The following is a 15539-nucleotide window of genomic DNA, read 5'->3' on the forward strand; positions in this document are numbered from 1 at the left end:
AAAACTTTGGACTATCCATACTTAAAGGTTATGTATGCATTATTATTTGCCACTAGGTGTCGCCCAAGCCCCAGCTTCAGAACGAAAGCTACGTCGGCCCGTCGTTTCGGTCCTAAGCAAAGCATTTTCCTAATAAGCAAAGCATATTCACTGATCCATGGATGTTCTTACAGTGAAAATGGCTCTTAAACGCTTAACGATATATACAAACAGCAACAATTAGCCCGCAAATAGAATTCAGCTAGCTGCTGTGCACACTGGTCTAATGGGTCCGTCACAGCTCATCCACTGGCCGTGCTCTTGCTTAAGCTGGTAAATGTTTTCACTCATATATGACATTTCAATGTTATCACTTAAATTTAGGATATCTCAGATTTTTACACTTTAGAATATATCATTACTAAATTTACAAATACTTAAATCTATCTGAGAATGCAGGCTGGATGCTGGTTACAACTGTTTCCTTGATGATAACACAGCCACACACACCATGATAATCACCAACATACATTCCTTTTCATTGACATCTTTACGGTCAGTGAATGAAATGCCGAGATGTTCATCCTTATCTTTCTTCAGAGAGCATTCATGAGCCTTGAAGCCATTCGAGTGTTCGTAAGCCGACAGAGAAAGTGGAGGGCGAGAAGGTCAGTTGGCCAAAAGCCTTCTAATCCCAATCCTCAATCAATAAGCATGTTGTTATCCTGACCCCACTGATTCGCCTGTAAACCCTTTTTCTGAATTCACACAAAGACGTAACGAGTTTTTAAAACAATGCCGTGGACCTTACAGATCTTTCAGGACACAGAAAAGGAAAAGTATGCCTCCGTCTGTCTTTGCTTTTTGACTTTCACCAGGTTCCTTCTTGTGTCTGATGGAATTCTAAGATTTAAGAGCTTATTGAATACTCTTGTTGATTAGTCCCTAAGCCTCTGTCACACTCAATTCTAGCCTCATTGTAACCGTGATGATTGAATGTGTCATGCCCTCCAGTTTGATGGGATGATATTCATTGAGCAAAATGTATTTGATTAAGCATGGAAGTCAGGAGTTTGGAAAAACGCTGAAAAAACTCCGCCTGCAGCCTCCTTAAGTCGTATGACTTGTGTTGCTGTGGTGCCGGTGCAGTGTGTGTATCCGTCTGCCCGTCCTATAGCTCTTATGTTGGCTTTATGACAGTCATTCCAAAGGACACTGTGTTCACTAGACAGTGCACACAACACTGGAGTCTACACAACCAGGAAAGTCCTCTGGCAGCGATCTGACATTAATATTTTGAAATATCTCATTTGGCTGGCCTCCATTACTGTTTAGAGAGCAGGGGACATGGTTCAATGTATGGATTCATTCTATGCGGTTATTGCAAAGAGCCCTGAAGCGCATACTATAAATAACTGATCATATTGGGCCATAAGTTATTTCCAGGAACTGGCTTGTAAGGATATCTATTTGGTACTAGTGGGAGTCAAGTGAAGGTTTATTTGAAAGTGCAGGTAAGTAAAACAAGGCAATAATCTGCCAATAAAATGATAGTTCAATTCAGTAATGATATATATATTCATGATTAAAATTAAAATCAGTGTTGTGATGTGTTGCGTAAAGAAATAACAGATGTTTGGGTTATGAATGTACAAATATAGTATCAAGAACAGTGGAAATTAAAGTTTGCATAATCATTTTTATTGGGTTGGATGCTGTTTTCTTTAATACTGTCCCGTTCCCAAATCAACAATGCAACCCTGTGTAGAGTGTAAAGCATCGTTCACATCAGGGTCCGTGACGACAGGAGCTAATGAGACTTTGTTTGTGCTTCAGTTCCACTTAGTTTTACTAAATGCCTCCACTGTCCTCAGGTTTCCGAAATGTAATTGGCAACCAGAAGTAACAGATATAAACAAACAGCGTAAATAATCGATTAACTACAACCCCGGCAAACCCACAAATCCAAAATTAAAACATTTTCCAAGATACGAAGGCTTCACCAGGAAAAATGATCAAATTGTAAGAATGAAGGAGCGGCCGTGGGTTTCAGCCAGTAACTGTTCATATGGCAGAGATATCAGAAATGTCACAGATCTTTTTGAACAGATGTAGAAACGATTTATCCTATAAATAATTTGACCTCACTGAAAATAATTGACTATATGTTTATAATTAAACTCACATTTCATTTGAGATTTATGGACAGGACTTGTTGAGCAGTTGACTTCTAGGTATTTGCTTTAAATACAGTCTGTGCTGTACTGCCACACAACGGTAGCAACTAGACTGTATATATAAAGTCTGGTCGGAACTGTTAGATAATGTAGTGGCTACATTTGACCACAGGAGGTCAATGTTGAGATTGACACACCGAGCTGTCAAAACAAACGATCACGCTGCATTTACGCACCATCGGAAATTATGTAATCAGCATTGTAACGAATGGAGAGCAAGTAATCATGTGTAGCCTTCCTTGGCAATAAAACCCGATTCTGATGCTGATATGCATATGCACCTATATACTTTATGAATAGATAGATAGATAGATAGATAGATAGATAGATAGATAGATAGATAGATAGATAGATAGATAGATAGATAGATAGATAGATAGATAGATAGATAGATGATAGATGATAGATGGATGGATGGATGGATGGATGGATGGATGGATGGATGGATGGATAGATAGATAGATAGATAGATAGATAGATAGATAGATAGATAGATAGATAGATAGATAGATAGATAGATAGATAGATAGATAGATAGATAGATAGATAGATAGATAGATAGATAGATAGATAGATAGATAGATAGATAGATAGATAGATGTATTTTATTAATCCCAGATTGGGAAATTATTTTTTCACAGCAACAGGGGCACAGGGGCATTGCACAAAGAGCGAAGAACAAGAGACTAAATACAAGAGATGAAAAACTATGAATAAGAGACACGCGTGCAAAGTTGCAGTAGTAGTTTGCAAAGGTAAAGAATGGGCATATGACTAAAATAAAAATTTAGATTTAAGATGAGCAAAAACACTGCTAGTTATTGCAGGAGTAATCAGAGAGTTTTGGTGTGGACAGAAATGAAAGGGGCTCATTGTTTTGAGGGATCGCACTCTATGACTGTAAAGCACCTATAGTGTCCAGGTGTGAATTAATTAAATTAATGAAATCCCTGCTCGACACGGACATTTTCTGTCTCTGACCTTTGACTTTCACGTCTGGATGCTGTAAATAACGACGGTCCGCGAACGCGTGAATTCGGCGCAGAAGAAGCTCGGGCGGCGTGTACGCATGCGCAGCAGCAGCATTGGCCCGGTCAGCTGACACACTAGATCCGTGTTGTAGGATTGAAAACCTGTCGCGATCCGAGGCTATGAACCCGAGGCTGCGATCACTCGCCTGAACAGAACCGTGAGGACCGAACCCTGCAGCAGCTCGACTCCCCGGTGAGTGCGACCACACACACACACCGGACCCGGGACGTCGTGACGGACACACACTGCGATACACAAACAGGCTCTTGCCCTCAGCAAGATGCTAACTCTGGGTCCAGGCACGCAGCAGCAGCAGCAGCTCTATTTACCTGCGTTCTGTGTCTGATTTTCATTTAGAAGATGACCGACAAAACTGATCTGAGCAACAGCAGCTGACTGTGTGGTTGTGTTTGTTTTAAACGATGAGCTGGATCAGTGTTTAGCCACCACGCACACACACACACACACACACACTCACACACATACACACACATACACACACACACTGATCATATGACAAACAATCAGCAGACGCGGAGACACGTCTGTTCCTGTTGTCCTGATACAATCAGTCAGAGCTGTACTGAGACATGAGAGGAAGTCCTGCGATCTGAGGCAAAGGAAAACTGAAAAGAGGAACAGAGGCCGTGGTAATGTGACTCTGACTCATGGAGGGACAAGTACACTGGTGGTTTCAGTGGGGGGAAAGTACAACTCTTTACTTAATCAAATGTACTAATCATGACACTCAAAGTGTATTTTGTAAATCAAAGTAAAACTACAAATCTATTCTATATTAACCATTCCCTTTACATTTGATCATATACTGCATTAAATTATTGGGTTATAATAATTGATGCATTAACATAGAATGAGCATTTCTACCCTGGTTGAGATGGAGCCAGCCTCTGCTACCAAATCTACTGTCGGTAACACGTGTTGTGTTTGAAAAGAGTCACTGGTAACTTAAACTGTGAGATAAATGTGAAAAGGTTTTCCTTTGGCATTCTAGTGGAGCACAAGGTTTAAGGAGCGATAATTAAACATATTCAAGTACAAATGCCTCAAAACTGCACTTAGATGTGAAGGTTTTAATTAAAAAAGAAGCCGAATATCCCCTTGTTAGGTCTTGTCAAATTATTCTAACCTTCGTCATCAACTATGTAAATTTATAGGGCAATAATATTATGACATAATAACACATTTGGAGAAACCTCTGGGGATGCTGGTTATTGATCAAACCTAACATGAATCCCTGGTGTTTCAAAATAAATGTCCAATACATTCCTGCAAATTTTTGTTAATCGTATATAAAACAGCTGCCATGATATGAATAAAACAGCAATATTTCTGATGGCTGTCAATTGTTTTAGTTTCCCTGTTTCATCATCATCCATCTCTAAAAATAAAGCACAACCTCATGTCATACCCAGACTCCCTCTCAGTCAGAGCCAGCAGCAGATCAGCATCCTGGACAAATAGGATTTATAAACAATGTCTCTCTTACCTTCCTGCCATCAGAGACCCAGTTGACAAACTTCCCGCCCGCAGCCATGACAGAATTCTGGTTGATCTCAGCTCCGGGGGAGAAGACGTGTCAGCAGACGTGGGACAAGCTGATGGTCGCCACCGCCCGCAACAACAACCTGTCCACCAACAACAAGTTCAACATCCCCGACCTCAAGGTTAAACACAGCTGTCCTCTGTAGGAAGTGCATGAGAGGATGGGAAACGAGTCCACGAGGCATTTCGTTATAATCTTGTTCTCCTGTCTCCCTCAGGTCGGAACGCTAGACGTGTTAGTGGGTCTGTCCGATGAGCTGACTAAACTGGACACCTTTGTGGAAAGGTAAACTTCACAAGATGCACTTGTTTAAGAGTTTCTTTGTGATGAACACACATCACATTTTGCTGACCCTCTCTCCTCTTAATATCTCTGATTCCATCATGTTGATCTCCAATTCTCTTCCTCACCCTCATCATCATCATCCTGTTTCAGTGTGGTGAAGAAGGTCGCTCAGTACATGGCTGACGTTCTGGAGGACAGCCGAGACAAAGTCCAGGAGAACCTACTTGCTAATGGAGGTAATCCCATCAACCTATAGACACATACACATGTCTATGTATGTGTCTATATGTTATTGTACGTTTTGTTTTTATTTACCATCTGCAGATGTAAACTAGCCTGCACTGTCCCTTTTTATATACATGAACATAAATAAAACCAAATGATAGGGTTCTATATATGCAGCTTTACAATCATTATAGCACATAACACCCATGTAAGTGGATGTGATTAATGATTTATTTATATGTTCTACTCTTTGCAGTTGACCTGGTCACCTATATCACCAGATTTCAGTGGGACATGGCTAAATACCCAATCAAACAATCCCTGAAAAACATCTCTGAGATCATCGCTAAGGTTTGTTTTTAAAAAGAAACATCCGATGACTTGTACACACAGTTTGTTCTCTGGTCAGAACGGGAAAAATGCTGCTCAGTGGAACCGGGCTCTAACAGGCGCCACCTTCTCCTGTTTGCTTCACAGCAAGGAACTCAGATCGACAATGACCTGAAGGCCAGAGCTTCAGCCTACAACAACCTGAAGGGAAATCTGCAGAACCTGGAGAGGAAGAATGCGTAAGTACAACACGTTTTAGAACAGGATAAGATGGAGGATGTCCCTTGTATGTTTGTTTGCGATTTACATTATTGCCTTAAATATATGTCATACTCTTCCTCAGATTAAGATAACTTTCTTTATACGTGGCCTTGAATCTTATTGTGTCAAAAGTCAAATACTGTTTCCCCTTCTCAATTTAGCAATGATTATAACATAATAAATACAGTTAGATCTCCTTGTATAACAACGGAAGATGAGATTAGAATAGTTGCTGAACGTTGTTCATAGAGACGTTTCTCATGTTTCCTGTGTGTTGTCACGTGTCGTCCTGTAGGGGGAGCTTGATGACCAGGAGTCTGGCTGACATAGTGAAGAAGGAGGACTTTGTACTGGACTCAGAGTATCTGATCACTATGCTGGTAGTCGTCCCTAAGTAAGTGCACCCACGTCACTATGTGTCCATCCAATATGCAAAATTCCTGAAGTGGTTTTCTTTTAATAAGTTGTTCTAACAAAAGGACTATTTTAACAACACAATTTCCGTTACATGCAGCAAACCAACCACATTTTGCATCTTCTTACATTAAAATGGTGTCTGTTTTTAATATTTTATTTGAGAACATCAGTGCTGCTATCGGCCCTAAAATTCCACGTTCAAATGTAAAATCCGCTGCTGTCTTCTCTCCCTCTCCTCTCTGATCAGGATCAGCTACGCAGATTGGCAGAAGATGTATGAAACGCTGGCTGAGATGGTTGTACCTCGCTCCACTAAGTAAGGATCACTACAGGAGTCTGTTCTTGTTTTGAAGAAGCAAAAAGTCCTGTTTGATTTATTTGTCTTTATTTCTTTAACTGACCTCAACTTTGCCAAAGATGAAGCAAATTCCTGTTGTCTCTATACAATCCATTATCTCCATCATCTCATTTGTGTTTATTATTAATCTACATTTTCTTTCAATATGGTGAGTTTCCAGGATTTATGCAAGTGTAAAAAAAAAAATCCATATAAAGTTTCCCCCATGCACTGTAAAGAAATATTTGTAAAAGAACTAAAAGTCATTTTTTTAGTTTACAATTTTAAATCTCAGTTCTTCTCAACATCCTGAGATCAGGCGGTTTGACCCCTCCTCTCGCTCCCTCGCTCTCCACTCGGATTCCTCCTTTGCAAATTGGACACATTACACGGTTGACCTGCAAAATGCAATTGACTCATATTAGAATAGGAAACATAATGTGGTTGACCTGTGGAAGGTAATTGACCTTTTGCCAACATGAGCAGGTGATTTGAGACGGCAGGATGGACACGGGTCAGTGGGATGTGGTAACCTAGCAACATGTATCTGCAGGACTGATATTGAGCACTATCGACCTGGAAACAGGAAACTTCCCGTGATTCCCGAGAGAAATTTTGAGTCGTGAGGACATTTGTCGAATAGTTTTTCTGTACTAGCAAATTCGTCAAACGGTACTGACTCTTAATGTTTATGTAATACTTAATACAAAACAGCTATTTAGTTTATGAAGTTTACAGTAAACCTGTGTGATAATTCCCCCCGTAACAAATACTGCTGATTTGTGTGATGTGTGCGACGCATGTTCCAGTTCTCACGTTGCTCTGTCGTCCTCTGTCCTGTCCTCCTCCAGGCTCCTGTTCGAAGACAACGACAGCGGCCTGTTCAGCGTCACTCTCTTCAGGAAGGCTGTGGACGACTTCAAGCACAAGGCCAGAGAAAACAAGTAAATGACCCCACTTCACTTTCATCACAACAATTTGAGCTGTGCAAAGGGTCAACATGTGGTTTTGGTTTTTAGCCATTTGTTTTGAACTGAAGCTGATCTTTCCGTGATTGAGGTTTGATTACCCTTTGGGAAATCCAAGGCAGATCAACAGTTTTAATGACAGCTCAGGATTCAAGTTAACACATGCACTACCTTGTTGTTTGCTAAAAATTCTAAAATAAACACATAGTATGTGCTCACATATATCCTATTTTCTGGAGTGCACTTGAGTGTGTGTCTTGTGTGTCTAGTCGTGGCAATCTATGTTTGCTGACATCTGATTGCCAGGTCTGTGCTGTGTGTCCTGACCCAGGTTTACAGTGCGTGACTTCCAGTACAATGAGGAGGAATTGAAGGCAGACAAAGAAGAGATGACACGTTTGTCCACTGACAAGAAGAAGCAGTTTGTACGCCTCCTGTTTTCCTCATCTTTCCACCAGTATTTTATTGTGCAAATATAGTCTGTATTTACACATGTAAAAATGACAGGAAAGAAACATGGTACATCTTAATCGAGTTCATATCTCTATGTTGGTGTTCATGTCCATGTGTCATTGAGATGCATGTAGAAAAGGATTGAAATGCTGCTGCTGTTCTTTCAGGGGCCGTTGGTGCGATGGCTGAAGGTGAATTTCAGTGAAGCCTTCATTGCCTGGATTCACATCAAAGCTCTGCGGGTGTTTGTGGAGTCAGTGTTGAGGTGAGACAGTTAAGACCTGAAAGCAAGTGATGTTTACAGCAGGTGTACGGCTCCCTTCATTCCTGCTTTCATCTGTGCACCTGTGCTATCGATATGTGTCGTAGATACGGACTGCCAGTCAACTTCCAGGCCATGTTGATTCAACCCAACAAGAAGAACATGAAGAAGATGAGGGAGGTGCTGCATGACCTGTACAAACATCTGGACAGCAGTGCTTCCGTCATCGATGTGAGTCTGATTAACACACACACTCTAACATGCATCTTGTCGGCAGGGTCGGTTGTGACCCTCTCTCTGTGTGTCTCTCTCCTGCTTTCGCACTTAGACTTTGTCCTATCAATAAAGGCCAGAGGTGCCAAGATTATATACTTATATATATATAAAACAAAATTACAAAATTATTCTTTTTAGTTGTTGCTATGGACAAACATCCCACCAAACATTTTCTTCGCTGGACTTCAGTTTGCTGTTCGTCTTTCATCTTTTTCTATTCATGCGTTATGATGGTCTGGTGTCAAATATATAACAATACATAAAATATTGAAATATATCAATATGTGAAAGATATATATACACTAATCATTTGTTTTTATATCTCTCCTTTGTGCCTGTAGGCCGCAATGGACATTCCAGGCCTAAATTTGAGCCAGCAGGAGTATTACCCCTATGTTTACTACAAGATCGACTGCAACCTGCTGGACTTCAAAGTCTAGATTCATCGTCGTCATCATCATCATCATCATCGTCATATACCGCAGTGATCTGATGAGCTTTAATTTATTTCCAAAACCTCTCTGTGTTTCCTCTCATGTTCCTGGCACATTCCTGGGTGTTATCATATCAGGTTGTGAGAAACCAGAGGATTGATTAGTGACTCTACGTAAAGTCAGCTAAATCACAGGAGTAAACTGGTCTCCAATCATATCTTCTGTTCTAATACACTTGAATGAGGTTCCTCTGTCGTCACTTCCTGTTTGTACCATCCCCGTGGAAGTGAACAGCATCCACCAAAACGGTTGACATTCCCTCAACAAAGGTCATGTAAAATGCTGCATTTTTATTGGCGTCCACCCCCCCTGTCTTCCTGCTTCATTTAAAGTCACCTGAGCAGAGCAAATATGGGAAAATACGGGAAGAAAAAAACTAATATATGTTAAATATAGTATTTATTTCAAGATTCAAAGATCAGTCAATGTGTTTTTGTTTGTTGAGTTTTTGTAGGTGATGTGTTTTTAGCTCCACGTAAAGGACCGTCTGTTTACAAGTAGATGTTGACCATTGTTTCCTCCCCCTCTGTGATCCTGTGAAATACGGAGTCATTTTACAGTATGAAGATGCAATATGTTTTCTGCCTGTTCGATCCATTGATTTCTGTATATGAAGCATTTTAAGAATAATAATAATAGGTCTATGTGAAAGTGCTATATTGTCTGTATAATTGAAGATTGAACTACATATCTAAAAATAAATGTGAGAATAAATACTCTGTGTGAAAAATATTTGGCTTCATTTCACTTTGTTTATTTTTTATTATATTCATAGTGCATCCATTCTTAAGTTATACTGCTTATTGTTTGAGCCAATCCCAGCTGAGCGAGAGGCAGGACACGGACGACATACAGAGACCCACAATTAACACTCAGACCCAAAGGCAGTTTAGAGTCTCCAGTAGATCTAACCTACATGTATTTGAACTGAGGGATAAAGCCAGAAAACAGAGACTATAGACATGAAGGAAACATTCAATTTACAAGGGTCTTAAAGGCATAGTTCCCCCAAAAATTAAACTTCAGTATCTACTCACCACTATGGCGATGGAGGGGTGGGTGAAGTGTTTGAGTCCACAAAGCACTTTTTGCAGCCAAATCGAATGCAATTGAATTTAATGGTGACCACTTCCTCAAATAACATCAACAAATGTGATTTAATACCCTTTAATTGAGATGACACTTATCTTGTTTTTGAAACACATGGAACAAAAGTTTGTATATGTTTCTAATCCCAGTGGAATTGATGACTTTATTTTGAAGTATTTTGTCATATATCTCGGTTGGCAGCAGGCTACAGGCTTGCGTAGGTCAGTCACATGAACCAGCGCGGAGAAATGCACTCCCTGGGCCGCAGGGATGAGCCAGCCCCACGCCACTACGCTGCCATGGGTGGAACCAGGACACCAGTGGACGCAGGAGCTGGGTGCTCATGTGTAAGTTTGGCAGGCTGTCGTGTTGGCAGGACTTCAACCACCTATTCATTGCACAATATCTAATAATATGTAAATTTATAAACAAAAATGAACCATAACCATTTCAAATTAAATATTTAAAAAAAATTTAATTAAATTAAATAAAAAAATTAAATTAAATAAAAAAAAAAGCCTACTGCACACATCCTGCGCAGAAGCCCATTGCGCACATCTTGCGCAGAAACCCACTGCGCAGGAATTGCGCGCGCAGTTTTTTAATTTTTTTTATTCATTTTATTTAATTTAATTTTTTTTTCTTTTTCTATATTTTATTAATTTAAATTTACATAGTGTAATATATTTTGCAATTAATAGGTGATTGAAATCCTGCCAATTTTAAGAGTTCAGTATATTGCCGGCACGAAGATAAGAAAGATTGGGAATCGAACGTGACCTCCGTGTTGAAGAACGACCGCTCTACCCACTAGGCCAAACTGCTTGCTGACTCCCATGAGGAACTAAGCACAAAAAGAAGTTGGACAAATTATCGTGTGTGAGTATTCAAGGCTGCTTTTTATACACACTTCAGAAAAAATATTTTCTACTTTACTACCTTACTTAAAAGTTACTTTTATATTTTTGGATTTAAGATACTGGAGGATTTAACATGCTTTAAAAACCTATTATTAGAGAATAACCCAGTAGTTTCCAAACTTGTCTTCTGACGCCTTACAAGTATCACAGTCTGCTGCTGCTTGTTTCCATGTGATGTCCTGAGGCTGCTGGCTGCTGGGTTCCTCTGCTGCTCTTGCTTGGTTTGTGCAGCTTGTGATTAACTAAAGCTGTCCATAAAAGAAAATCTTTATTATCCTTCAAGGGCAATTTGATGTACAACCAGCAACCAGTGCACAACAAAAATAAACCAATATATACAATGTAAATAAACAACAATATAAAAACCCTATAGACTAAGTAGCAGGGGAAAATGAGCTTTTAATTAATCACTTGTGCACATGTACCAACTTTCTAGAGGCCAAGTATGAATTAGGAAATGTGAGAATGGATTTAAAAAAAAAGAACTGTACTTGTGTAACAGTGTATTGTATATAGGTGCATCATTGTCAGCTGTATAGCCAGTTACAGTGTGTAAGTGCAATATTGAATTAGCTTGGACCCCTAAAGAATGTTTGTATTAAACTATGAAATGGTCTCAATCTCCTTATTCGCCTTCCTTCAATGTTTCTCCTCCCTCTACCTCTCTCCCTCTCTCAGCAGAAAAATGACAGTCTGGAGGTGGGATCGCATCAGATACCATGCAGCGAATCCAGCCAGAGCAGCAATCCAAGTCGCAAACAGAACCTGTCCCATTGGGTGTCGGAGGTCGGCCATGGCGAGTTGACTGGCATATGCCGTTCCACTCGACGCCGCTGGATGCACAAAAAGAGAAAAACAAACCTTGACAACAACAACCTCACAACAGTTCCTCATAGCAGCATGATGCATACAAAGAAAGGTATAAAAACCTACTCATTTTGGCAGCATAGTAGGGACATTTGCTGATGTCACCATCCGTGGCTCCGTGGACAGGCAAGCCAGCATCTAAAACATCCTCCTGGATGGGCTCCCTGTGTGAACAGACACACTGTGGTGACAGACTGTGGTTAGAGTCAAAGATGAATCAAAAAAAGATTAAATTATCAGGTACACAATTCAGAAAGCACCGCAAAGTAGAGGAGGAGAAGAAAGAACAATATAGAGGTAAGAATCACACCGAGAATCATTGTTGACATCATTCATGTTTATTTTTGTCGACATGACATGATATGCTATCAGTACAGCTGATTTCAGACTCTTTATATTTTTTGTTATATATTTTTATTGTTTTTTATAGCTTACAATTTTGTCTGCCTGTGTGTGCATCTGTATACAGTCCAAAAGTTATTGTGGATGCATGACAGTTTGCGTGTGTATGTTGGGGGGCGCCAATTTGAAATCTCGCCTAGGGTGCCAACATTGCCAGGACCGGCCCTGCTCCCACGCACACACACGCACACACACACACACACACACACACACACACACACACACACGCACACGCACACGCACACGCACACGCGCACGCACGCACACACACACACACACACACACACACACACACACACACACACACACACACACACACACAAACACAGCCAATCAGCGTTCAGGCTGGATGCAGTTTTAACCCCCACACCCCTGTGATGACGCAGGCAGCTGTGGTGTGTGTTCATGCTGCTCAGCTGTGTGTGTGGAGGGAGGACATCGGCACCAACCATCAGCACCATCACCATCAGCAGCAGCAGCAGCAGCAGCAGCATCTCCAGGCCGATGATGGAGACGGGTCCACGGGCAGAACTGCAGTAGAGGACCCGGGCAGCAGCAGGAGGAGGAGGAGGAGGATGAAGAGGAGGATGATGCCGCGGCTGTGCTGAGACACGAGCCCGAGTTCAGTCCTGTGTGTCCAGCTGCGGCGTCACCTGCCGTGGATGCTTTTCCCGATGGGCTGCGGAGGGAGTCGGGCGGATGCGATCATCGAGCCGAGGTACCACGAGAGCTGGACCAGGGAGACGGAGTCGACGTGGCTCACCAACACCGACATAGAGACTCCTCTGCCGGTGGCGAACAGTAAGACCTCCACCCCCTCCTCTCCCTCCTTATTTATCTCTTTATCCTTCACTGTAGGTACCACAGGCCACATTCCACTCAAAACCCAACCTCTGCTGCTCTGTGATATGATACAACATCACGGATAGGATCCAGTGAACCCTTCAAAACACAACTGCCCAGCTGTCAACTCCCTGACATGGCAGTTTAGTTGTTATCTTCAATGTGTGTGTGTGTGTGTGTGTGTGTGTGTGTGTGTGTGTGTGTGTGTGTGTTGTGTGAAATAATCCAGCTGCTCTATACTGTGCTCCTGCAAGGTAAAGCTCTGGAGGCCGGCGTGAGAGAGAAGAGGACGGTGAACACAGGGACCCAGTGTGGGAAGCAGGGCCTCAACACCTCCGGCTCCAACCACCAGAGGAGACCCAGACGCTCCCTGAGTGATGTAGGTGTCACCTGCAGGTCTGACAGCATGTGGCCGCTCTGCTTTTAACACCATCACTGCATTTTGACATCGCTCCGGTGTTGCTCTGCAGAATCAGAAGCAACTTTCCTAAGGAATTTGACCCCAGAATGTACTCAAACACGACGGCTTCCGTGGGATAAATGTGCATGCGTCCATTATCTATCCTTATGTATTCTATGTATATCATGTTGAGGGTTGGAGGTGGGAGCTTGTACCAATCCCAGCAGACATTGGGCGAGAGGTGGGGTACACCGGGGACAGATCCACAGCGCAAAGCAGGGCTGTTATGTGTGACTTATATCTTACATTTACAGTCCAGATTTACAGGGACAAACACATAAAGACACACACAAAGAACAACAAACATACATACAGACTATAGAGCTGGAAAACAAGCATGTGTCAGTGCCTTTATGCAAAATCTGGTGATGAAGTAAAGCTAGAGCGTATGGTAGCACAAATGCTACTGGAATAAACTGCTGTGTGCGGGAATAATCCGCCCTTCTATTTACAAATCAGAAATTTGAAAGCTTTATTGTCATCGCACAAAATACTACAGCGAAATTTGCCGTGCAGCACCTAGAAAACGCTATATACATTCCTACACACTCACCCGTCCACATTCATAATTAATAACTCATAGTAAGAAAGATAAAAACCATCAGAGCATCACATCAGACACATCATAATGAGCACTGTAAAAAATATTGGCACATGAGTAAAACCGGTAGATTGCACTTCAAGATAAATAGTCTCTGAGTCAGTCCTGAGATATTGTGATGATGCAGAGAATGTGGCAGTGGGGGTGCGGGGGGGATGTGTGTTCATCAGAGTTCAGTGATGGCTCGTGGGAAGAAGATGTAGACCTGAAATGATTCAAATATAAGTAGTTATACAGAGGTTTATATAAACTTTATCCAATCTAATAATATTCATAAATATCTATACTGAAGATTGAGAATAATAATTAGTATATATAGTATATTGTTTGTCTAATGTTTTATTTGAAGAGATCTGCTCTTAGAATACAAATAAATGGGTTTTAACACTATAATGCGAAAGAGATAGAAATATTCTTATGTCTTTGATTCAGTTTGGTTTCTGTTATTGAGGATTATGTTACAAATGTTTTCGTCCTTTACAAAACTAATTTAATAATTCAAAAAGATCAGTAAAATCAATTCTGTTGGCTAAACAAATGACAATTCCAGAATCTCAGAAACAACAAATGTTGTGTTACATTTAGGCTATTTAACCCTCCTCTTATGGGCTTCAACAATTCAATGTTCAGTGACTCAGACCTGAGTTGTCCAACTTCGCCCACTCGTTCTCTGTCCAGTCCAGTTTAGTGACATTTAAATGACGTGACCTTCAAAATCCTACTTCTTTTCTTTTCTTTACAGCAAACTGCTCGTGACTCTAAGAGGAGGGCGTCAAAGGAGGCCAACGTTTTGTCTAAGGATGGCCAGTCTGTCAACATCAACAGCAGCGAAGACGCTGAACCCGGGAACGTGTGTGACGAAAGATGAAGAAGAGCCGAACTTCTGCGAGTGGAAAAGATTGGCCCAAGCTGTGAGCAGTTTACCAAAAGATGGGAGGGTTGGCTTTAACCGATGTGTGCGGATGACGCTTGCTAGATCGTGACTGCTGAGCTCAGTGATTTACAACAAAAGCACCTACATAATGTCTCCATCCAAAGATCTCGGGATGCTGCATCTTTGCTGTGCCATTGCGAATGCATGTGAGAAGCAGAGAGTGGTCCACGAACACTCTCACAACGTGCTTCTCTGCCATGCTTATGGTGCCCGGTCAGGGAACGCGTCACCATGTGAAGCCAGTTTTACGAAAAGGAAAAAAAAACACACAAGAGCGGGCCGTCCCATATGCACATGATAATC

At 41.4% G+C, this 15539-nt stretch overlaps 2 protein-coding genes across 2 annotated transcripts; both read left to right on the plus strand.

The window, feature by feature from the left end:
* The first annotated feature begins 3306 nt into the window (after positions 1-3306).
* On the plus strand, positions 3307-9852 carry LOC133025796 (V-type proton ATPase subunit C 1-A-like). The gene is made up of 13 exons (XM_061092547.1): positions 3307-3440; positions 4770-4933; positions 5030-5097; positions 5248-5333; positions 5579-5673; positions 5800-5891; positions 6209-6307; positions 6578-6646; positions 7519-7611; positions 7967-8060; positions 8256-8353; positions 8458-8581; positions 8968-9852. The coding sequence occupies exons 2-13, from the start codon at positions 4802-4804 to the stop codon at positions 9064-9066; spliced, it is 1149 nt and encodes a 382-aa protein (XP_060948530.1). The 5' UTR covers positions 3307-3440; positions 4770-4801; the 3' UTR covers positions 9067-9852.
* A 3208-nt stretch (positions 9853-13060) lies between these two features.
* On the plus strand, positions 13061-15170 carry LOC133026464 (brain and acute leukemia cytoplasmic protein-like). The gene is made up of 3 exons (XM_061093359.1): positions 13061-13199; positions 13496-13620; positions 15045-15170. Exons 1-3 carry the CDS (start codon positions 13061-13063, stop codon positions 15168-15170), a joined length of 390 nt encoding a protein of 129 aa, XP_060949342.1.
* The last annotated feature ends 369 nt before the right edge of the window (positions 15171-15539 follow it).

The sequence above is a fragment of the Limanda limanda genome, chromosome 19 (assembly GCF_963576545.1).
Source record: "Limanda limanda chromosome 19, fLimLim1.1, whole genome shotgun sequence".
Taxonomy (NCBI): Eukaryota; Metazoa; Chordata; class Actinopteri; order Pleuronectiformes; family Pleuronectidae; genus Limanda; species Limanda limanda.

Coding starts and splice junctions, on each gene's coding strand:
- LOC133025796 (XM_061092547.1), top strand. CDS start 4,802: ATGACAGAATTCTGGTTGATCTCAGCTCCGGGGGAGAAGACGTGTCAG. Junction 6,308..6,577: donor ATGCTGGTAGTCGTCCCTAA/GTAAGTGCACCC, acceptor CTCTCTGATCAG/GATCAGCTACGCAGATTGGC. Junction 8,061..8,255: donor CTGACAAGAAGAAGCAGTTT/GTACGCCTCCTG, acceptor CTGTTCTTTCAG/GGGCCGTTGGTGCGATGGCT.
- LOC133026464 (XM_061093359.1), top strand. CDS start 13,061: ATGCTTTTCCCGATGGGCTGCGGAGGGAGTCGGGCGGATGCGATCATC. Junction 13,200..13,495: donor TCCTCTGCCGGTGGCGAACA/GTAAGACCTCCA, acceptor TGCTCCTGCAAG/GTAAAGCTCTGGAGGCCGGC. Junction 13,621..15,044: donor CCAGACGCTCCCTGAGTGAT/GTAGGTGTCACC, acceptor TTTTCTTTACAG/CAAACTGCTCGTGACTCTAA.